The sequence below is a fragment of the Rana temporaria genome, chromosome 4, assembly GCF_905171775.1.
Source record: "Rana temporaria chromosome 4, aRanTem1.1, whole genome shotgun sequence".
NCBI lineage: Eukaryota > Metazoa > Chordata > Amphibia > Anura > Ranidae > Rana > Rana temporaria.
The window spans coordinates 385,257,683-385,283,000 of NC_053492.1; the positions used below are offsets into that span (position 1 = coordinate 385,257,683).

Sequence of the window (25,318 nt, forward strand, 5' to 3'; positions counted from 1 at the left end):
CTGAAACCTTGGAGGGACTAAAACCAGCATACCTGCTCTAATGTTCCTATAAGCTCTTCTTTCCCAACAGCTAGATTCCTGACGGGACGAACCATTCTACAAGGAGTGGTGAAGATAAAAAGTCCAGGATACAGACTGGCCTTCCCAGTCATTGGAACCAACACTATTTCTGTCCAGGGTGGAATCTTTTTTTCCTGCGTTACCTATTGAAACACAATGAAGCAAAGCTATGATAAACAATGAGACATCTTTCATTAAACAAGTATATAAAAAAAAAGGTTATTTGCCTCTTGGGTAATTACGGTAACTCTTCATATCTTTCTTAGGTACATCTGTCAAGAGAAACATTTGTGGCCTGCCAATGCATCCCACTCGTTGTACATGTGTGAGCTGTCTGGCTTCCATGTTTATTTATGACAGAACAAGCCTGCAGTCAGAATTTTACATTTGAACTTGTTCCAGGTCTGCGACTCCGGGCATCAGTATAAATACGATTTTCAGAAGGAAAGATCAGTAGTGGTTTGCCTTATGTTAAAGGGGTTGTAAAAGGTTTGTTTTTTTCACCTTAATGCATCCTATGGCAATGACGGCCTACCCCCAGTCCCCCCCCCCCCCCCCCCCGTTTTACTTACCTGAGCACGTTAACCTGCTGCGCTCGCCCCCGACGTCCACTTCTCCACTCAGTCTGGCCGTTGGTTGGATTGATAGCAGCGCAGCCATTGGCTCGCACCGTTGTCAATCACATCCAATGACGCGGCGTGCCGGAGGCGCGGCCTAGTCATAGTCAGCAGCTATAGCCGCCAGCTGATTCATGGGAGCATGCCCACAAGAACTAACCCCCATGGGAGAGAGCTCCCGTAAAGGGGGTTAGTTCTTGCGGGGAGGAGCCGAGAGCTGTCGAGGGACCCTAGAAGACCAGGCTCGGGGCCACCATGTGCAAAGCGAGTTGCACAGTGGAGGCAAGTGTAAAATGTTTGTTATTTATTTTATTTTTTTTAAAGGGAACCTTTAGTGTCTCTTTAAAGATGATCTCCGTGTTTCCTGTCCCTTTAAGGAGTTTGTTTGGACCAAGGTGGTCCAAACTAACCATTCCCTTCACCAAATGCTGCATTGGCTCCAAGCACTGTATGAATTGTATGTAGCTTAAGCTACATACAGTACACAGCCCTGGGTTTCAGCAGAGGGACAGAGAATTCCTCATTCACAATTGGAAAAAAATTGTTGGTCTAAGCTATTCATGGGCAGCTTTGTATTCGGTGAACAAATACAATGATTTCGCTGATTGGCTGAGGATTCACAGAATACAAAGCTGCTCATGAATGGCTGAGCGCTGCACAGACTGGCTCTTATTTTTTCCCAGGTTTGAGATGCAAAGCCGTCTCACAGCAGGAATCCGGCGCTGTGTACTGTATGTAGCTGAAGCATTCAGTGCAAAGAGCAAGTGCAGCTTTTAGTAAAGGAAATAGTTTGTTTGGACCAGCTTGGTTCACACAAAACAATTTAAAGTGACAGGAAACTTGGAGATCAGCTTTAACCTGTACAAAAAAACAAACACAAACTTGAAGTTTAGGACTATAAAAAAGGCATGAAGAGCTTCCCTTAAAGGATAAGTTCATCTTTCAGAACGTTACACCCATATTCAGGGTATAACATGCAACATACTATGAATGGACCAGCCCCCGCACCTCTCTGATGTGACAGCTAGCAGGGTTCTTCTCCCTCCCCGCTAGCGGTCACATCGCTAGCAATTAAAAAAAATTGTGATGCCTGGCCACGTCACGGATTGACAGAGCTCGGTGTATGAAAAACAACAAGGTTTTGCAGCTGTCGGCTTGTAGATTTCAATGAACTACTACAGCGCTGCGGTGGTTCATTCATGCTTCATGTCAGATTGTATCTGTTTACCCGTACGGGAAAGCAGATACACTGGCAGATCTGCATGGCACCAGCCATCTGCTGATCGCTGGTGCAAAGCTTTACAGGTTTTAAAAAAAAAAAAAATGTGCATTTATTATTTTTTTTCCTAAAAGTGAACTTCTCTTTTAAGAGAAACCCTGTTGATTATTTTTAATCTTTAAAAAAAAATACATAGAATTATTTTTATTTTTTTAACATCTTTTTAAAAAAAATGTAAGCATATGAGCATTTCCCATTAGCAGTACTGGAGGGTTCTTGGACACAGTCAGCATTACACCCTCAGGTTGGGTTCACACCATGTACAGAGCGGCTTGCAGCAGTGGGTCCGGTGCGTGCCTGTTCTCCATTTCAGGGGCGAATCAGGGCAGAATTTTCGCCATGAATTTGGTCCGGAAACAGAGACAGATGCATAGAACGCTTCTGCTGTGCGCTCCACAGCCACCCTGGATAGCCATTGAGAGCCGGTCACACTCTGTCATGCGAAATGGATGTACCGGTATTCAATTTGCACAAGTATGAACCCAGCCTCAAGGAGCAGGCTACAGTTGGCATCATCTTTCCTGCACACAGTGAGGGCAACCAACACTGTTCTTACCACTGTGTGACGTCAGAAACTAAGCAACGAGGATTTTGCCACTTACTATTTTGGTTTACGTACAAGCAGTTTCCAGTTTGTGCAGCCTCTGATCAAACCAAATCTTTGTTTAATCAGATGCTCTGCAGGCCAGGAGAGAGATTTGGGGGTCTAACATACCCCAGAGCTGTCCATAAAAAAAAATAAAAAAAATAATGAAATGTCGCAGCCCATGGTATTACAATGAATGTTGTTCATCCCTAGCAATAAAGTTGTTATAAAAAAGAAATATAGAAGGGTACTCCATCCTCTTCCATTTAGGCAGAGCAGATCAAAGGTAGTCAGGTGTAAATGGACAGCAGTCGGTTTATTTGCAGCTGCCCACAGAGTAGAGCAGGCTCGGTCCTTGTCCGCTCTGCAGAAACTGAGCAGACCCTAATAAGCCATCAGTCCACTCTGCTCCGATCAGAAGGGGGATCTGCGAGCTGAACCCCTGCCGTTCGGAACACTATTCGCCCAGTTATAAAGGGGCATTACCAAGAATTTTGGCAGTACAGTCGGAATATAAAATACTACCTAAATAACACCGCCCATAAGAAAATAATAATAAAAAAAAAAACAAAAAAAAAAAACAACCCACACCATTCTAAAATTCGCAGGTCAAAAAACAGGCACACCGAGTGCAAAGGACAAGAGGGTAAAAATACCTTAAAGGTTCTTAGAGTATTGACAAGATTTGGAGCCAAGTCTTTATCTATCCAGCCCACCATGGCACCATCCAGCATAACCTGATAGCAATCTGCTAAAGACTTTCCTGCAATTCCATCCACTGGAGTGACACCTAAAGAAGAAAGATTAAAGCTGATCTCCACGTTTCATGTAAAGTATAATTAAACACAAAAAACTTTTTTTAATTTTTATTTTGCAGAGCAGAGGGATTAGGTGGTTTGTCAGTTTTTATTGGGGTCTGTGCCCCCGTTAAGGAGATACACCATCTCTATTTGCCCCGTTTACCATGATCATTGAAAGTAAAAAGAAAATCCTAAAATTTGGGGTTGTCCCCAGAAGTGTAATACCGGGGAAATCTTCCAACAGGGACACTGGTTCTGGTGACCGGGGTGGTCCCCAAAGAATTCCCCTAATTTGCAGGGATTTCCTCTCACTTTCTGTTTGGCTATGTGATAGGAAGTGAAGGGAAATCTCTGCAATGGGACACAAATGTTGAATAATAAATTTTATAACCTTTTTTTTTTTTAACCGTTTATAACCTTCCCTTGCTCTATTCAGAAGGGAAAATAAATAATAATAAAAGTTTTGCCTACAGTTCTACTTTAAACAGTTTACTTGGACCAAGCTGGCCCAAACAATTTACTTCAATAAAAGTTGAGGTGGCTGTGTGCACTCTTTAACCTCTTGCCAACCAGCCGCCGCAGTTATACTGTGGCAGGTTGGCTCGGCTGCACAAATCACCGTAGGTGCAAGTCGGGCTCATATACGGTGATTTGTGGGCACACGCGCTCCCATTGGCCAGCAGGTGAGGTGGACTCTATGTTCGCCAGCCACCCACGATCATTCCCCGCACTGGCAGAATGGGGAATCTTCACCGTTTTAATACTAATGACACTGTTCTAACTGTATTGGGGGAAGGGCTCACTGGGACAACACACAGATCCGTCATCCTGCATAGCAGAAAGACAGGATCCGTGTGATCTCCCCTGTCCGAATGGAGAGCTTCCTTGTTTAGACAGCTAAACAAGGAAGCTCTCCATTCTGACAGGGGAGATCACACAGATCCGGTCTTTCTGCTATGCAGGAAGACGGATCTGTGTCTTGTCCCACTGAGCCCTTCCCCAATACTGTTAGAACACAGTGTCATTAGTATTAAAACAGTGAATATTTTTAACACTGATTACTGCAATAGTGTCACTGGTTTCCAAAAAAAAAAAAAAAAGTCAAAAATGTCCATTAGGTGTCTGATCAGTCCGCCGCAACCCCACTAAAAAAAGAAATAAAAAAGACATAAATCTATCCATTTTGTAGATGCAGTAACTTTTGCACCAACCAATCAATATATGCACGTTTGATTTTTTTTTTTTACCAAAAATATGTAGCAGAATACAAATTGGCCTAAATTGATGAATACATTTATTTTTTTGGAAAGGTTTTTATAGCAAAAAGTAAAACTTTTTTTTTTCAAAATTGTTGCTCTTTTTTTGTTTATAGCGTAAAAAAATTAAACCGCACTGGTGATCAAATGGCACCAAAAGAAAGCTCTATTTGTGTGGGGGGGGGGGGACGTCACTTTTGTTTGGTTACAGCGTCACACGACCGTGCAATCACAAAAAATGGCCTGGCTATTAAGGGGGTAAATCCTTTTGGGGCTGAAGTGGTTAAAATGTAGCCTCAACAACATACAGTATATCCAACTGGGTTACGACAGCAGGGTGCTTCCCTTCCCTTACAAAATAGAGTAGGGCTACATGTTGCTCAGCTATTCAGAGAAAGCTTTGTATGCAATCATAAAATAAAAGCAGATACCGCCACAAAAAAAAAAAAAAAAAAAACACAGGATAGCAAATTTAAAAATAAATCAGATACTCGCCTAATGTGCATAGCAAAACCTGCACGTGAGTATTGATGGAGGTCTGCGTCACAATTTCACATGTCACAGTCATGTGATTCATTAGTCCACAGGGCTCGCCATCAGGTGTGTGTACCGGACATAGAAAACCCCAAGATTCTGGTAGAAGACGACGGACAGTTGTGGTTCTCATCTTCGCAAATGCAGCACCTCTGTGCACACAGCGGAAGTGCGAGAGATATCGAATGAAGTTCAACTTGTCTGCAACTACTGCCAGACCAGAAGCCTGGAGCATACCAAGACCTTAGGAAGAAAGAAATAGATAAACATATAGAAAATGGACAAATTCATCATTTTTCATTTAACCGAATTATAAAGAATTTATCTAGCAAAAAACAAACAAAAAAAAAAAAAAAAAACAGAACCATGTGGCTTGTTTGTCCAGGAAAAGATACAAGAAAACAAATAAAGGCCTGTATTCCAAGTATCTAGACTTCAGAATAACACAATTCCTATGGATAACAGTCTGCACAATGTGCAACCCCCCCAGATTAACATCTCCCTAGTAAAAATCCTAGAGAAAGTACCCCTATTTAGCCCTTGGACAACATTTTAAAAACAGCCAGAGGTATTACATAAAAGTCCAACACTATTATTCTGGCAGGTTTCTTTAGTGCCATCATGATACATGCAATAGCATGTAGAAACACTTTTTGGAAATTTGCCCCCCCATGGAAATAAAGTAAACAACGTTAAATAAACCCATCACAGCACTGTAGTTTTCAACCAGCCTTCTTTCTACAGGCTTTGCCTCAGCTTACCAGTTTTAGAACGAAGATTTCCAGTAGCCAGCAAATATTCGCAGTTTCGTGTGAGATCAGTTGTTCTACCGAATATTTTCATGATGGACTCTGTGTTTAGCACTAGATTGGGTTTCTGAGCTCTCTTGTCCAAGTTGAGTTTGGCATTAACAAGCCAACCTTCCATTTTTTCCTACATTTAGATAAATAAAATCGCATTACACCAGCTTTAAGTAAAACCCAACTGAACATTCAGTTTAAAATCGCCTAAATACATTCCAAGATTATCACAAAAAGGTGTTACAAGCCTAAAGCCTGGTACACACGATCGGATTGCCATCGGACAAAGCTTAAGACTTTTGTCCGAAGGACGTTGGCCGTGAACTTTCATCATAGGTAGAGGTCGACCGATATGGGTTTTTCTCTGGCCGATGACAATATTTAGAAATCGGGGCGGCCGATATATGATGCCGATATTTTAGACAGATTATTTTTTTTTTGGTGGCACTGGCTCGTGGCACTGGATGCCACTAATTGGTACTGGAAGATGGCACCAGCAAAAGGCACTGATTGGCAGGTGGCACTTATTGGCACTGGCAGGTTGCACTGAAAGATGGTACTAGCAGATGGCACTGATTGGCAGGTGGCACTAATTGACACTGGCAGATGGCATTGGTTGGCACTGGCAGATGGCACTAACAGGTGACACTGGCAAGTGGCACTGACTGGCAGGTGGCACTAATTGGCACTGGATGGCAATAGTTAGCACTGGCAGATGGCACTGGTTGGCATTGGCAGGTGGCACTGATGGCTTTAGGTGGCACTGGATGGATGGTGGCACTGGTATTGGCACTGGATGGTGGCACTGGATAGAAGGTGGCACTGGTATTGGCACTGGATAGAAGGTGGCACTGGATAGAAGGTGGCACTGGATAGAAGGTGGCACTGGACGGCAAGTGGCACTTCTTGGCACTGGCAGTATATAGTGTCACCACCCTCAGTACAGACCCCCTCTCCCTTCAGGATAGACACCCACCCCCCTCCTCAGTACAGACCCCCCCCCACCGTAGTACAGACACCAGAGAGCGGTGTCTGTCCCATGAGCGCGGGCCTCTCCTCCTCTGTGGGTGTAAACAGAGAGGAGGGCCGCCGCGCTGGGTGTACCAAGATGGCCGCGGCTCCGGAGCTAGGCCGAAGCCGCGGCCTTTCTTGATGCTGTGACCGCGGCGGCAATCCGCCACAGCATCAGAAAAGGCTGCGGCTTCGGCCTAGCTCCGGAGCCGCGGCCACCGCTAGTCCAAAACGGCCAAATATCGGCCGACCTCTAATCATAGGTATACCTCAACTATGAGAGACAAAATGCTTTGGGGCCGTTTCTCTGCAAAGGGAACAGGACGACTGATCCGTGTACATGAAAGAATGAATGGGGCCATGTATTGTGAGATTTTGAGTGTAAACTAGGGTTGTCCCGATACTAGTAATCGGTATTGGGACTGATACCAAGCATTTGCCCAAGTACTTGTACTCAGGCAAATGCTCCCGATGCTTGACCCGCTACTTGTACTGTTGGCATTGATCAGTGCGTGGGGACGTTACAAGCACCGATCACCGCTGTATAGATTTAAAATTAATTTCTCCGCTTCTCTCTACACCCCTCCCCCCGCGCGGCTTTCAGCTGCTTTAAAATCAGCAGTGATCTGTGCTTGTAACTCTTCCACACACAATCACCGCTGACTGTCCCGTGTCGTCCCCCTCCGTTTTGCTGCAGTCTCTCTCCCTCCCTCCATGTATGTCGCCGTGTTTCTCTCCCCCTCCGTGCTCCTCCACCCCCTGGAATTGTCAGGATGAAGAGCGGGTTAGGAGCCGGTAAATCCGGCTCCTTACTGCTCCGAATAGACAGAGTCAGTGATCACGGAGTCTGTCCATTCACATAACTGAAACATTGTAACCTGTGTTTACAAATGTTTCAGTTTATGAATGAAGAGAAGACGCTGCGTAGCTGATGCTGCTGAGAAAGGGACAGGGGAACATGTGTTCCTAGTCCCTTTCTCTGTCTTAGAGGGGAGATGTCAGGAGGTCTGTTAAGACCCCTGATATCTCACCAAAGCCCCCCCAACAGGGCTGAAAAAAAAAAAAAAATATATATATATATATATATATATATATATATGTATGGGGCCTAAGTCTTCACAAGGTTGTCACACACTGTTGCTGGTATGTTGGCCCATTCCTCCATGCAGATCTCCTCTAGAGCAGTGTTGTTTTGGGGCTGTCGCTGGGCAACACAGACTTTCAACTCCCTCTAAAGGTTTTCTATTGGGTCGAGATCTGGAGACTGGCTAGGCCATTCCAGGACCTTGAAATGCTTCTTACGAAGCCACTCCTTCGTTGCCCGGGGTGTGTGTTTTGGATCATTGTCATGCTGAAAGACCCAGCCACGTTTCATCTTCAATGCCCTTGCTGACTTTGGACCGAGTACAAGTACCAATACCTTATATATATATATATATATATAAGGTATTGGTACTTGTACTCGGTCCAAAGTCAGCAAGGGCATTGAAGATGAAACGTGGCTGGGTCTTTCAGCATGACAATGATCCAAAACACACACCCCGGGCAACGAAGGAGTGGCTTCGTAAGAAGCATTTCAAGGTCCTGGAATGGCCTAGCCAGTCTCCAGATCTCGACCCAATAGAAAACCTTTAGAGGGAGTTGAAAGTCTGTGTTGCCCAGCGACAGCCCCAAAACAACACTGCTCTAGAGGAGATCTGCATGGAGGAATGGGCCAACATACCAGCAACAGTGTGTGACAACCTTGTGAAGACTTAGGCCCCATACACACGAGAGGATTTATCTGCGGATACGGTCCAGCGGACCGTATCCGCGGATAAATCCTCTCGAGGATTTGCGCGGATTTCCATGCGACGGAGTGTACTCACCATCGAATCGAAATCCGCGCCGAAATCCTCTGGCGATGACGTGTCGCGCCGTCGCCGCGATTATGACGCGGCGACGTGCGCGACGCTGTCATATAAGGAATTCCACGCATGCGTCGAATCATTACGACGCATGCGGGGGATCCCTTCGGACGGATGGATCCGGTGAGTCTGTACAGACCAGCGGATCCATCCGTTGGGATGGATTCCAGCGGATAGATTTGATAGCATGTCATCAAATATTTATCCGCTGGAAATCCATCCCAGGGGATAAATATCCGCGGAAACAGATCCGCTGGAGTGTACACACCATAGGATCTATCCGCTGAAACCCATTCGCTGGGATTTTTCAGCGGATGGATTCTATCGTGTGTATGGGGCCTTACAGAAAACGCTTGACCTCTGTCATTGCCAACAAAGGATATATAACCAAGTATTGAGATGAACTTTTGATATTGACCAAATACTTATTTTCCACCATAATTTGCAAATAAACTCTTTCCAAATCAGACAATGTGATTGTCTGGATTTGTTTCCACATTTTGTCTCTCATAGTTGAGGTATACCTATGATGACAATTACAGGCCTCTCATCTTTTTAAGTGGGAGAACTTGCACAATTGGTGGCTGACTAAATACTTTTTTGCCCCACTGTACAAAACGGCAAAGAATTGTCGTCCAAACAGACAGAAACTTTGTGTTTTTTGCCCTTTAGCAGAAGTTGCCCAAAAGGTGGCACCAATGTTGCGTTATGGTTAGCATTGCTTTTGAGCATGCATGTTTGTACTAGGGTTGTCCCGATACCGATACTAGCATAGGGACCGATACCGAGCATTTGCGCGAGTACTTGTACTTACACGATACCTGGTTTGCGGGCGGATCCTGTGGACGGAGAGGGCGGACGAAGCGCGAGACCTGCAGTGGAACTTGGTAAGCTGGCAGGGTTGTAGGGTGCAGCCGCATCAGGATTGGTGCGGTCACGTTTGTTTGCCGTCAGTGGCGGAACATCCTTACGCTCATCTTGGTACACCCTGCACCGCCTACAGTAAGTCAGCAGCGGAGATCTTGTTACACCCAGCCCAACTCCCGTCGGAAAATCCGATCGTGTGTACGGGCTTTTAGGCTTAGTTTATAATTGTGGTTGGAGGCGGAGGAAAACACGCAACTGAGCCACATGTTGTACTGCACCCCAACTGCTTTCCCTAAAACGGCAGCGTTTCAGAAAGCGTAGATTATGTGCTGGGTATATTTTGTATTTAGACTCAGGTGCCATTGCATGGATATAATGAGTCCTCAGCTCAGTGGAAGGCACAATTAAAATGAACAATGTGCCAATACAGAGCCCCCTTTCCTCTTATAAAACAGACTGATGGGGGAACAAAGGACAGTTAGGTGTCAGATGCTGCCTTGCTTTTCCCTGTATAGACACAGGACAGTGCCAAGGCAAAGAGTGATAGAGGTTATATTTTAACAATCCTTTGAACATTGACAGTGTTCCCATTTTAAAAGCTACTAAACAAACCTTTAAAAACATGAGCAACAGTTGTCCTGCGGTCAAAACCTCATGGGTCATTAAGCTGTCAGGATTCTCCTCCATACACTCTTCCTTAGCAAAAGTGAAAAGCTTTCGAGTCATGTAGCACAGCATGTGGAATTTTTCAAAGTTGGATTTAAGGTGTATGCAAATACACTCTCTGGGGGAGGAAAAAAAAAAAAAGGGGGAAAAATAATGTTTAGCACAGTTCAAATCGGAAAATATATCACAACGCAAAATGCTGTTCCTGATCGATTACAATGTGTACCCATACAATTCCAATATAAGCTTTAAGAAAAAAAAAAAAAAAAAAGGGATACTGTGGTCTTGACATAAAAGATAAATCAAATATTAAAATGGAACTTTAACTAAAGAGAAAGTTCCCCTCTTTTTTGGGGGAGGGGCGGATACTAGTTTGAAAGTTCAGCCCCCCTTTACCCAGCAGCCTCCATGTCACAGGCCCCAGACCATTTAAACAAAGCAGCGTGGCCTGGGCATGAGCAGCAGGAGGAAGCCGGCTGTGAAGCCACAACCTGCTTCTCAGTTAGCATGGCAGCATCGGGGACCCAAAGGCTGGCAAAGAACTGGTCAGGTAAGGCTAGCACTGGATCCCTGTAAAGCAAGATGCGGTTTAATCCTTATACTTTTATTAAGACCCCTTTCACACTAGGTCGCTTTGCTGGCGCTAGAACGCTAAAAACAGCGCCTACAAAGCAACCTGAAACAGCCGCTGCTGTTTCTCCAGTGTGAAAGCCCAGAGGGCGGTGCACTAGCAGGACAATAAAAAAAGTCCATGCTAGCAGCATCTTTGGAGCGGTGTGTATACCGCTCCTGCCCATTGAAATCAATAGGGCACCGCGGCTATACCATTTCTTGGCCGCTAGCAGGGGGTAAAATCATCCCGCTAGCAGCTGAATAGCACCACTAAATTGACGGTAAAACACAGCTAAAAGCGACGCTTTACCGCCGACCCCGCCCCAGTGTGAAAGGGGCCCAATAGAAAGGCTACAATATTTTCCTTTTACTGAAAGAAAACCAAACAAAAAAACAGTGCTGGTCAAATGAACACAATTCTTTGGTCACATGACCCGTCTCAAAAAGGTAAGAGTAAGAATCAGCTATATTTGAACTCCAATCCAAGAGATCATGCGATTAACTTGCTTATTCAACAAATCTTATTGGAATTTGATAAAGGTTGCAGTGAAGTTTGTATTTACAAAAGGGAATACCTAGAGAAATCTCAAAACACTGTATGTGCTCACCCAAAATGTGTTTTCCCCATTAATGTAAAAAGCAACCAACTGTAGGCAGACTAAATCCCCGATAGCCGTTACTTCATATCTTTGTCCTTCGCTCCACATTAGGACTGTCTCACAGATCACAGTGGTGTCAAAACTATAAAGTTGACAGGTAAACCTTGACATACAGTACTTACATGTATTCTAAAATACATGCTGATCCCAAATTTACATTTTATATATAGATCTTTATTTTGGCAGTGCTAAATGTACAAATATGAAAATAGAACCTAAACCATAACTATACATGTTCATGGCAATCACGCCTTTAAAAAGGGGTTGTAAACCCTTGTGTTTTTTCACCTTAATGCATCCTATGCATCAAGGTGGAAATAATAAAAAAAAAAAAGCTTGCTGTGCCTGGCCCCCCATCTAACTTACCTGACCCCCGAATTTCCATGGGCGCTCTCCCCACAGCTTCTCGGCTCTTCATTGGATAGATTGATAGCAGTGCAGCCATTGGCTCCCGCTGCTGTCAATCAAATCCAACGACACGGCCGCCGGGGTCGAGTCATACACTTGGCAGCTATGGACGCCGAATGTATGACACAGGAGCGCACCCGCAAGGTAACCCCCTCGGGATAGAGCTTACCAGAAGGGGTTATCTATTGCGGGGAGGAGCCGCTGTGGTATCCCAGAACAGGAGCATAGGGGCCACTCTGTGCAAAACGAACTGCACAGTGGAGGCAAGTATGACATGTTTGTTATTTAAAAAAATAAATACGTGAACCCATAATATCACTTTAAGTCACAAGTATCTTACTCTAGAAGGAACTCTGCCGCTTGCTCATCAGTATACCAGTCTGGGAGGTAGAACTTGACACGGAATCGCTCTCCAAGATACTTGAGAACTTGTTGCTGACTGTGACAACCTTCCTCCATCACGCCCCTGAGCATCTGGGTGACACATTCTCTGTAAAAGGAGTTTTCCTCCTTGCCTTTAATCAACTCTGAGAATATCTGATAATCTGAGAAGTTAACAAGTGCCTGGGAAAAAAAAAAAAACGAACAATGTTAAAATTCAGCTTTAACTCTGAGATCCCCTTCTTACACTTATTGTTCATTATGAGGAAACTGTAAATTGCAATTCATTATACAATGATGTCAATTGCTAAAGTTACTTATATAAACACACACACACACACACACACACACACACAAACACACTTGTTTTGTTGATGTGCCATATCATTTTCAATGAAAAAAATTACGAAATAAAAGATCATTTATGGCAGCCCTCAAAAATTCCACTCGCATGCTCGCATTTTGCGAATGGAATTTAGTGTAGGGCGAGTGAGGTGCAGGGACAGAGCAGGCTGACAACTTCCAGGCTGAAGCGACCATCCAGGAAACTGTCAGCTGGGAGACACTGAGCGACATGGCTGGACTGAAACCGCCGTCTCCTCCTCACACGCACACAGCGGGCATCTCCCACTGTGTGTCACGTACAGAGCTGGGTGTGTGTTGGGCGGCTCCGTGTAACAAGATCCCGCCCCCCTAGACCGGCTTGTGCGATAGTAGATTGATTCAGTGATCCGCCTATCACACGAGCCGGTCTAGGGGGGCGGGATCTTTATACACAGAGCCGCCGAACACAGACCCAGCTCAGTAACACACAGCAAGTGGGAGATGTCCGCTGTGTGTGTGTGAACCAGGCTCATCAAGACAATGGTGAGTCTGGAGTGATGGGGCACAGCGAGGCTGCATTTCATGGGGCACAGCGAGGCTGCATTTCATGGGGCACAGCGAGGCTGCATTTCATGGGGCACAGCGAGGCTGCATTTCATGGGGCACAGCGAGGCTGCATTTCATGGGGCACAGCGAGGCTGCATTTCATGGGGCACAGCGAGGCTGCATTTCATGGGGCACAGCGAGGCTGCATTTCATGGGGCACAGCGAGGCTGCACTGATATGTTTTACGTTAATATTGTTAACGTTTGTTGTTAATATTTATTTTTGGAACTTAATTCTGCTTAAAACATTTAACAGTGTCATTTCATGAGATAATTTACAAGGGCGTGTTTAGGGGTGGGGCAGGGGAGGGGGTTGGGTGGTGCAACTAGTGGATAGTAACTCTTAAGGCCTGGCTAGTGGCTCAGGACTTCAAATTTTGAGCCCTGATTTATGGGACTGATCATTTATGAGCCAATAATGTGAAAACCTTTAGAACTCTCTATCCAACCGATTTTTCACATGATTTAGACAAAACCACTGTGCTCTCTTTAACGGTCTTCAATCAAGTTTGAACATACACATGAACGATTTTACTTTTGTTCTAAAATGTACACATCCCTGCCAGGATGGACTTCCAATGTTACTCAAATACAAGCTTGATAAGACAATAAAAGGAAAAACAGCATAGTAATAAGTAGGGTTGTCCCGATACCGATACCAGTATCGGTATCGGTACCGATACCGAGTATTAGCGGGAGTACTCGTACTCCCGCTAATACCCCCGATACTAAAATAGAATACTTCCCCCCCCCCCCGCCGAAACCGCCGCCGCTGCCACGTTAATCACTGCAGCGGGGGGAACATTACAGACAGCGTTCGTTTGAACAGCTGTTTTCCCCGCCGCGCATAGACACTCCCCCTTGGACGGATCTGTCCAATCGCGAGCAAGGGGGAGTCACATAGACACTCCCCCTTGCTTGCGATTGGACAGATCCGTCCAAGGGGGAGTGTCTATGCGCAGCGGGGAAAACAGCTGTTCAAACGAACGCTGTCTGTAATGTTCCCCGCCGCGGTGATAACAGTAGGTACGGGGGACAATGGCTGCTGTACGGGGGACAATGGCTGCTGTACGGGGGACAATGGCTGCTGTACGGGGGACAATGGCTGCTGTACGGGGGACAATGGCTGCTGTACGGGGGACAATGGCTGCTGTAAGGGGGACAATGGCTGCTGTAAGGGGGACCATGGCTGCTGTAAGGGGGACCATGGCTGCTGTAAGGGGGACCATGGCTGCTATACTGGGAACATGGCTGCATTTGGGGACACATTTAAAAAAAAGTATCGGTATTCGGTATCGGCGAGTACATAAAAAAAATTATCGGTACTTGTACTCAGTCCTAAAAAAGTGGTATCGGGACAACCCTAGTAATAAGCTCAATCATTTGTTCACTTGCCCCTCTCCTATTAGCATGTGCATTCATAGCACAACTGATTGGCCCTGATGCTGCCCCTAAGACCACAGTACATGAAATACATGGCAAGCGAGCTGGAGGTGGACCTCCCAATAGTGAAGCCGGGCCAGTGGAATTAGATCCATGGCTGCTGGCCATCCCAGGGTGGTCTTTAGGAGATCCAGAAGCATCAAGAATATTAATGCTCCTTGCATGCTGACAGAGCACACAGCTGTTTCAAGAACCCACATACCCACCTTTTTACCCGTCAATGGAATGTTTCATTGCAAAAAATACAGTTGTTTGACATGCGATTTCATCTTCTTTAAAGGACTATGAGGGTAAAAGTTATGAAATTAGTGAATTCCTCCTCATATGCAATTTACTGCATTAGTTGCTCTTGGCTTACAATAAGTGGGTACGACCATCAGGCCTCTCCATAACCATTTCAGGGAACATAAGCGAAGTGTGGGAAAATGCTTCCCCCAAGTTTGGCGAGTCCAGACATTACCTCGTCCACCATGGCAAAAGATCCAAATGTACTTCAGGTATTGACCATTGTATTCATCTTTGCGTCCCTGCCCGAGGGTGAACAGTTCAAGACCCTGTGTGTCAGAGAGACATTTTGGATCTTTAAAGTTGACACTTTGGCCCCTGGCAGTCTGAATAATCAGCTTGATGTAACACACCATTCAATGATTGTTCTGGGACTTTATTCTACCTCTGTGTTCCAGCGGTAGACATATTTACCTGAGTATCCATGTAAACGGGTCATATTTTTGTCGAGTGTGTGTGTTATTGATTCTTACAAGTTTCTATATTCATTATTTACAATTTATTGGGTATCTGTGCTTGCCTTCTGTGGTCTTTGTCCAGTTTCTTCTAGCCCAGCTTTAGTATTGGGAGGTCCATCCCCAGGCCCGCTTACCATGTTGTTTCATGTAATGCCGTCTTATAAGCTTAGTAGATAACCTCATGCAGTCAAGCTGTGGAAGAGGCACGTATGCCTGAAAACCTGACTTTGCATGCCTGAGAAGTGACATCAGGCAAAAGGCGGTCCCGGTGTTCGTGGCTGCACTTCAAAGTTCTGTACACTGCAAATGGGATCCCACAGTGGTGTCACCATCCAGCATCACACCTTCACTTTCTCCACGCCCAAGGCTCGATGTGCACCATCTGAGGTTGCTGATCTCTTGTTTCCATCATAGCCTGATCTACCTACCCATTGCATATCATCTATGCAAGTGTATTTTATCATTCTAATACATATTCACGCTTTTATTACGTACTACACTTTGCCGTATTTGCACTGTGTTCCCCCTTCCCTGTCTACATTATAAATCAATGGTGCCCTGTCATTTGAGTCTTGTCGATCAAAAGTACATAAGCTTCTTATGGAACAGAATTACGCCTTTCTGACCCAATAGACTTCCATAAGATTGCTGCAACACACACATAATGCAAATTTTTGGCTAGAAATTAGATTTCAATTGGCTAAACATGCATGAAAAACGAAAGATGCTGAGATCAAGTGTGAATGGGGCCTTGTTCAAAGAGTTCAGCCACACATCTCTCTTCACACTATAAGTAAACTGAGATAGTATTATTATAAAAAAGTATTATTATAAAAAGTAAACAATTTAGTTTCAGAAAAACTGACCTTCAGCGCAAAGCCAAGAGGAATGAAGAAGAGTTCTTTTTGATAGATGAAATTCACCATTATAGAGCCATTCTCTAAATAATGTAGGTTCATATTCACAGCTGTGTGTTCATCTCTGACACAACGCATTGTTATACCTAAGGAAAGAAAAAAAAAAAAAAAAAAAAGGGGGGGGGGGGGGGGGGGGGGGGGGGGGGAGGTTCATAACTTGGTAACTTCATTTCAGGAATCTTCAAGGACATCATGAGAAGCTCTGCCAACTTATATAGGCATTACATCACCAATAAAAAGCACAGTCACCTCAGTATTGATCAAGAATCAACAGCAATTAATGGATCATAACAATGCAACACAAAAGATTTATGAAAATGGAGTTACCAACTCGGTTTTCCCCCAATCAACTTCCAGGAACGCAAGACCAAACAAGCAAGACATAAACCTATGAGGCTGCATTTATCATCAGCATATTTTAAACACGCTTATTTTGTGCCCCCCCCACGGATTTCAATGGGCTGCTGTATGGATAGCAAAGCAATTTATAGAGCTTTTTTTTTTTTATTCCGGGTTGTGTGTTTTAGTCAGTTTATTGTGAGTATTTGAGTGCAGCAAAACGAGCATCCATTTGACACGTTTGGGGTTCTATTGAATAGAACCACATACATGGCATGCAGTTTTAGCATTTTGTAAGTGTGTTTGCTAAACACACAGGTGTCAATGGAGTCTTCAGGTGGGGCTACTGCTTGCAGGACCTACAAGACTTAGTCCTGACAGAGGAGTAGGGCAATCTGGATGTGTCGAGCCACTGTATGAAAATTGGACCAGGTGGCAGCTCTGTAGAGTTGTTTAGGCAACCCGCTGTTTCTCGGTCTGTGCAAATCAAATACCTGCAAAATTACCCCAAACCTCTGTGATAGCCAAACCATAATTTCTATTCAAATTCTTGATGTGGCCAAAAACTACCAGCAGCACAGTCTTTGTCCAACAGTGTACAAAAGGGTGAATATATGAGCCACATTTAAATATACAGAGGCCTAGCGTACTGCAGAAGCATTTGATCAGACTTGTCGTGTGTACATCTAATACATACCCAACAATCTGCAAAATGTATGTAAATGAGGTCTACGCCACAAGACAGAAAAATAGCATTATCACATATTGATATAAAACTAGTCTCTGGCTACCAATCCGTTATGCGTCTTTCCAGAGGAGGAACTCAGGAGGCTCCAGGAGATAAGGCTCCAAGGTTAAAATGGTTGTAGAGGCAGTAGGTTTTTTTTCTTACTACATTCTATGCAAAGCCAAGCCCCGCTCGGTGTGTTTTATGAACAGAGGAGCTTGGAAACGAGCATGCATGAGTGCCCCCATAGCAAGCAGCTTGGCTTGGGGGCAGGCACTCGGCCAGGGGGATGTGGAGCCAGGAAGGCAGGTTGGGAGGATAAGGCCCCCCAGAAGGAGGATAAGGGCTTCTCTGTGCAAAACTAAGCATGACACGTTTGCTGTTTGAATAAAATTAAAAACAAGCTTTACATACACTTTATAACTGGGGTAAATATTAGTTACTGGTGGCCCATAATAGGTAAAGCTTTAGTCCCTAGACCTGAACATAGCCAAAATGTAGCAGCTGGAATACAAGCAAATAAGAGCCACATTAATAAGACATATTGATACATAGCGATTCTATCCAATACACTGCAGTACATGAGTAACTATCTAGCCCACAATCAGGTGAGAGATGGTCAAAGCCTACCAAGCTCATAAGGTGGGCAATTTCCTAAAAGCTAGCAGAAATAGTCCTCAATTACAGCAGACAGCCATAGGGACCCAGAAGCTAATGGAGATCACTACAAGAGACACCACTACTACAGTGATTTCCAGCTTTCAGGGGGATCAGCCAGGTATATGCAGTTACATTTGTCCAATATAACTATGTAAAAATACCCATACCTAGAATATATCTAGTGCGCCATGCCCATGGTGGACCAGAAAACACACTGCATTCAATTCCTTCTCTTGTAGGAGGCACGCCAGAAATCCTAACAATAGCAAACAGCGCCAATGGGAGGACATTCTCCGAAGGGTAAATCACACACTGCCCCACACTATCGTATAGTGAGAGCTATAACACAAACAACCCCTGGTGCCCACATATGCCAGATTTGTAGCAGCTTGCATGACAGAATAAGACTGATCAGAGGAAGTCTGCTGGGAATGTCCAGGTCCGCCTACTGGTCCATCCACCACCAGCTTGAGCTCTCCCTTGTTTCTTTCGGTGTCAGGGTGTTCCCATTCACCCAATATATTGCTTTCCATTCAGGAAGACCTAGTGTATTATGACGCATTCTGACCAAGCCCACGCACTGAAAGCGCATCACCTGACCTGATGGACAAGCGTCACCAGACTTCTCTACCCCAACCTCACTGACATCTAGGGAGAATGAGCATGACCTGCTTCAGCCCTGTGAACTCCCTCCAAAGCACCCAGGGATGCTACTAACCCCACACTTCCTTATGCAACGCAGTAGAGGACTCCGAGCCTGACCAAATAAAAAGAAAGGCTTCACTAGAGCCTCTGCACCAACGAGGATAGTTGCGTCTCCTCAGGCAGAGATGAGGCCTTTGGGAAATAAGAAGGTCCCACAACTAGGATGCTAACAAAAGTAAATCCTAGCCAAGGAAAGACCAGACATGCAACACCTCTAGGTCCACTGTACCTGAAATCATGGGGTATACTTAGAGTCCATGCAACTAATATAAAAGAACCCGGAGGGAAAATAAACCCTGTTCCTGTTGGGTCAGAGCAAATAACTATGCTCTTTTTATTAAATGTGGATAATGAGTGTCCTGTTATAGGTAGGCGGAGCCTTATTCCCCTCATGTACAGTCCTGGGAGATGGTTAGGGAAAAGTTCCCGATATAAAACAGATTAAAAGATTCTTTAGAGTTTAGTTAACTTTATCTAACTGATGTGCGGATCAGTTATAACATGCAATAATACAGCTGGATTCCACCCCATGTGAATACTTTCTAGCATGCTCATATAGTACTTTATGAACTGAACTTCCTGGCATTTATTCATTCTACTAGCTGAATACCTGGCGTTGCCCGGTCTTCCTATCTTAACCTTTTGGGGAGGAAAATCATAGTAATATAAATATACCCATCTTTTATATAAGGGTGTAGGTAAGGGTTAATTTAACTGTCATATATTTTTATTTGGCATATAAGTAATATGTGTACCAGGTATTATTGAAATATCTCCAGGCGTACAGAAGTTATGTGGGAACATACATTTCCCATTGATTTGCATGGGACTTTAAACAAAAACCCCGACCCTCACAAATGGGAGTAGTTAAGGGATAAATTAACAATCCTATAGTTTAAGTGGACATATAAGTAACATGTGACCAAGTGTTATGGAAATATGTACAGCCGTTTGGAAGTTATGAAGTAACATGTATTTCCCATAGAGTTGAATGGGACTTTAAAGAAAAACCCCGACCATGGCAAATGGGGGTGGGTAAGGGTTAAACCACCTATCCTATGTGTGTTGCTGACATATAAGTAACATGTGTGCCAAGTTTTATGTTAATATCTTTAGCCGTTTGGACGTGATGCTGGAACATACATGCATACACACACTTGAGTTTTATATATATAGATTAGTTTGTCTAGCTCTGTAGATAACAAAGGAGTAGTCTACTAAAGGACTACACTTTAGGGGTGCACTCAAACCAGGCCACTCTGGTAAAGTGCTTTTATTTTGATTGGCACCCCAACACACAATTGGGTGGATTTATAAAATGTATCTGAGAAAAGAGCTGTCTCAAAAAATCAGCTTCCAACATCCAAATTTTTTCACATAGCTTAGAAAGATTTAAAAGCAGATTTTATACTCTAGGCAACTGGTCTAGCCGAGACAAAGGCCTCATGCACACAGAATTTGTTTTCCTCTCCTGGGCACAGAATTAAAAACGTAGCTTTAGCAGAATTTTGAAAATTTGTTTAGGTGCCTTAAGTGTTCAAGCATTTAATTATTGCATCAATTTATTGTGGCCACTGGAATAAACAAACATTCACACATAATCGGGTTTAAATGCGTTGGGCGATATTTTTTTGCTGCAAAACACTCCTCTTCTGAACACCCAAGCACTAAAAATGGTGCCTTTGATGCCCAGCATGCATGAGGCCAAAGTTTCAACCACCTTTTAATAATTCCCTCCATGTGCATTGCAGCTCGTGTTGCATTGTCATGATAATAAAATGATGCTAGCAATCTATTCAGATTAATTAAATAAAATTTTTTTATATATATATATATATATATATATATATATATATATATATATATATATATATATATATATATATATATATATATATATAATAAAAAAAACACACACAGTGAAAAATTAAAGAAAAATAATTACCATATTGGGTATAACCTGGACCTCTACCTTTCCACTTGGGGCGAATCATTGCAATAGGAAAATTCCTTCTTGGCATAATTAGCATCCGAATCACCTTTTCTATACCATTGATTATAAAATAGCCACCCATTTCCTATGAAAATAGAGAAGGCAATTCAATTCACACTGCATAAAGAATTACCTTTGATGTACGTAATGTATATAAATACAAGAAAACAGGTGTAGAACCTCATATCTGTTATGACTTTCTTACAACATTTTGTTACGTTACCAGCTAACATCTGATTGATTGCTACTTTGGAACATGCCTTTTAGGTTTACAGTTGCAGATTTCGAAATAAAACAGGCAGGTGAGCCTGTTTTTATCATCCTCAGCTGCAAAGGCAGTTAGATGGCGGTGTACACATGCTGTGGCCACAATCATGTGTAATACACAAGGTTGTGGTGCAGCATTTACAAGATATTTTGGCTCTGTACCCCCCCCCCCCCCGCCAAGATTATATCCTTACCTGCTCCTCCTCATGATGCTGCACAAGCTGCTTTGGTGAAAGCCCATGTAAGTTACAAAGCTTGGATTTTACCATGATAGGAACATAGCCAAGGGATTGCTTGATGACACCGTTGGGAACATCATTCACATACCAACTTATATCCACCTGTAATAGCAAAATAAATTGTAAACAACCATCGCATTAGAATATTTTATGTTGTCATTTGTTGAAATATCTTGCAAGAGAAAAAAGGCAATAAAGTATTTTCTCTGTTGAGCTCAAGCTACATACAGAGTTGTGCCTGCAGCTGCCCACAATATTTATCTATAGCAGGGAACAGAGGAGCCGTTTATCATGTACCAGCTTTACAATCTTTGCAGCAGCATCCAAGTGTTAATATGTTTCTACATTATACACACACTTTTTCTTTATGCATTCTGGCTGTCAGTACACAGTATCAGCCAGACCATCACTTTTCAAAAGAATACATGCATGCATTCCCTTCCTTCTGCCTCAATGCGGTGTGACATGGAAGGTATCAGCCTGTGGCACTGCTGAGGTGTTATGGAAGACCAGGATGCTTCAATAGCGGCCTTCAGCTCTTCTGCATTGTTGGGTCTCATGTCTCTCAACTTTCTCTTGGCAATGCCCAATAGATTCTTTATGGGGTTCAGGTCAGGCGAGTTTGCTGGCCAATCAAGCACAGTAATCCCACGGTCATTGAACCAGGTTTTGGTGCTTTTGGCAGCGTGGGCAGGTGCCAAGACCTGCTGGAGAATGAAGTCAGCATCCCCATAGAGCTTGTCTGTGGAAGGAAGCATGAAGTGCTCCAAAATCTCCTGGTAGACGGCTGCGGTGACCCTGGACTTAATGAAGCACAGAGGATCAACACCAGCAGATGACATGGCTCCCCAAATCAACACAGACTGTGGAAACTTCACACTGGACTTCAAGCATCTTGCAGTGTGTGCCTCTCCATTCTTCCTCCATACTCTGGCTCCTTGGTTTCCAAATGAGATGCAAAAATTTGTACTCATCAGAAAAGAGGACTTTGGACCACTGAGCAACAGACCAGGTCTGTCTTTTAGCCCAGGTAAGTCGCTTCTGACATTGTTTGTTGACAAGAGGAATACGACATTTGAAGCCCATGGCCAGGATCCGTCTGTGTGTGGTGGCTCTTGATTCCCCCGACTCCAGCCTCAGTCCACTCCTTGTGAAAGTCCAACACTTTTGAATGGCCTTTTCCTGACAATCCTCTCCAGGCTCCGGTCATCCCTGCTGCTTGTGCACATTTTTCTTCCACACTTTTCCCTTCCACATAACTTTCTATTAATGTGCTTTGATACAGCACTTTGGGAACATCCAACTTCTTTGGCAATTACCTTTTGAGGCTTTCCTTCCTTATGGAGGGTGTCAATGATGGTTTTCTGCACAACTGTCAGGTCAGCAGTCTTTCCCATGATCGTGATTCCTACTGAACCAGACTGGGAGACCATTTAAAGGCTCAGGAACCCTTTACAGGTGTTATGGCTTAACCACCGGGCCTTTTTTGGCACTTTTCTCCTTCATGTAAAAATCACAATTTTTTGCTAGAAAATTAATCAGAACCCCCAAACATTATATATATTTTTTTAGAAGACACCATAGGGAATAAAATGGCGGTCATTGCAACTTTTTTTTCTAGTACGGTATTTGCGCAATCATTTTTCAAACGCCTTTTTAGAAAAAAAAAAAAAAAAACTATTTCATGGATTAAAAAAACAACAAAACAGTAAAGTTAGCCCAATTTTTTTGTATAATGTGAAAGATGTTACGCCGAGTAAATAGATACCTAACATGTCACGCTTTAAAATTGCGCACACTCATGGAATGGCACCAAACTTCGGTACTTAAAAAATCTCCATAGGCAACGCTTGATTTTTTTTTTTACAGGTTACTATTTTCGAGTTACAGAGGAGGTCTAGTGCTAGAATTGTTGCACACGCTCTAACGCACGCGACGATACCTCACATGTGGGGGTTTGAACGGCGTTTACATATGTGGGCGGGACTTGCATGCGTGTTCGCTTCTAAGCGCGAGCTACCGGGAACAGGGGCGTTTTAAAAATTTTTTTTATTATTTTACCTTTTCTCCTCCAGGCTTACAAGCATTAGATCGGTGAAAACAATTCACTGATCTAATGCCGACAGCCGCGATTGCGGGTTTGTTTACTTCCGGGTACCGGGCGTGACATCATAACGTTGCGCCCGAACCTCCGACGGTCATAGAGATGACTGGTGACCATCTGGTCACTAGTCATCTCTATGCTTTCCCAGCGAGCGCCGGCCGATTCGCTCTCCGGGCCCCCGATGGCACGGGAGAGCGCGGAGAAGCACTGGATGGCGGCGGGAGGACGTCCCCTCCCGCTGCCTATGAGGACGATCAAGCGGCGGAACTGCCGCTTTGATCATTCTTATCATGCACAGAATCGGCGGCTGAAGACGGTGATATCTGAATGATGCCTGTAGCTGCAGGCATCATTCAGATATCCTAGTGGTCGACCGATATGTGTTTTTCTCTGGCCGATGCCGATATTTGGAAATCGGGGCGGCCGATGGCCGATATGTGTTGCCGATTTTTGCGGCAGATATTTTTGGCCGATTTTTTTTTCTCCCTCATCTCAAAAAACCTATGGTGGAAAGGTGGGGAGGAGATAATTGTTTAGGGTGGAGAGGTGGGGTGCAGCCTGTCAGTGCCACATCAGTGCCCACCAGTGCAGCCCATCGGTGCCACCTCATTAGTGCCCACCAGTGCAGCCTATCGGTGCCACCTCATTAGTGCCCACCAGTGCAGCCTATCAGTGTCCATCAGTGCCACCTCATTGGTGTCTATCAGTGCCCACCAGTGCAGCCCATCAGTGCCCACTAATACACCAGTGCATCCCACGTTTTTTTTCCAGAGTGGAGGATGTCGGCAGCGGCGGCCGCCAATTGGCTGTTACAGGCCGCCGCGCTGGGTGTACCAAGATGGCCACAGCTCCGGAGCTAGGCCGAAGCCGCGGCCTTTCCCGATGCTGTGACCGCGGCGGCAATCCGTGGATTGCCGCCGCGGTCACAGCATCAGGAAAGGCCGCGGCTTCGGCCTAGCTCCAGATCCGAGGCACCGCTAACGGCCATGTTAAATATCGACCTAATTTGGATGAAAATCGGCCGATGCCGATTTCTCTAAATATCGGCCGACCTCTAGATATCACCGCACAAAGCCGAGGAGGTTAAGAGGTTAATTAGCTGATTAGAGTGGGACACTTTGAGCCTGGGATATTGCACCTTTTCACAATATTCTAATTTTCTGAGATTGTGGATTTGGGGTTTTCATGAGCTGTAAGCCATAATCATCACAATTATGACAAATCATGGCTTGAACTATCTTGCTTTGCATGTAATGAGTCTATCTCATGAATTAGTTTCACCTTTTAAGTTACATTTGTGAAATAAATGAACTTTTGCACGATATTAGAATTTTTGGAGTATCACTTGTGTGTCACCCCATTGGAGAGTCTCTCTAGGGGGAACGCTTACACGTTTTATTGTCAATACTTGCCTCTATTACCTGTTGCTTCCCCCAAAAGACATTCACAAATAATTTTAGTGGCATGTGAAGAACCCCACTTATGTTTACTCACAGTCAGCCTTCCATGGTAGGTGCACCTTCGCCCTCTACATTCAGCCGGGTAAATCTTTGGATCCTTACAGAGGCTTCCCTTGGGTACTATGGGTTGGCTGATAACGGCATCCACAATTTTAAATGATACACGAGCATCTTTAAAACGAAATTCCATTGGTTTTATGGCCTAAAAGACAGAGGAGAAAGGAAAGAGTATAATAGGAAAGGTTGTAGCAGGTATTACACTCCAAGTTTAAGGGGTTGTAAAGGTTCATTTTTTTTCTTCTAAATATCGTAGGTTCCTTTAAGCTAGTGCATTGTTGGTTCACTTACC

The 25,318-nt window shown here is 44.3% G+C and overlaps 1 protein-coding gene across 1 annotated transcript in view; it reads right to left on the reverse strand.

The window, feature by feature from the left end:
- Positions 1-25,318, reverse strand: part of POLR1B (RNA polymerase I subunit B) — a 47,722-nt gene that overhangs the window by 20,742 nt on the left and 1,662 nt on the right. Inside the window, exons 2-11 of the mRNA XM_040351078.1 lie at positions 25,004-25,171; positions 21,361-21,507; positions 20,852-20,984; positions 16,425-16,561; positions 12,403-12,626; positions 10,330-10,501; positions 5,894-6,065; positions 5,094-5,375; positions 3,199-3,332; positions 33-203 (exon numbers count right to left, since the gene is read on the reverse strand). Of these exons, the coding sequence (XP_040207012.1) occupies positions 33-203; positions 3,199-3,332; positions 5,094-5,375; positions 5,894-6,065; positions 10,330-10,501; positions 12,403-12,626; positions 16,425-16,561; positions 20,852-20,984; positions 21,361-21,507; positions 25,004-25,171 (1,740 nt within the window). The remainder of the gene's footprint in view (positions 1-32; positions 204-3,198; positions 3,333-5,093; positions 5,376-5,893; positions 6,066-10,329; positions 10,502-12,402; positions 12,627-16,424; positions 16,562-20,851; positions 20,985-21,360; positions 21,508-25,003; positions 25,172-25,318) is intronic.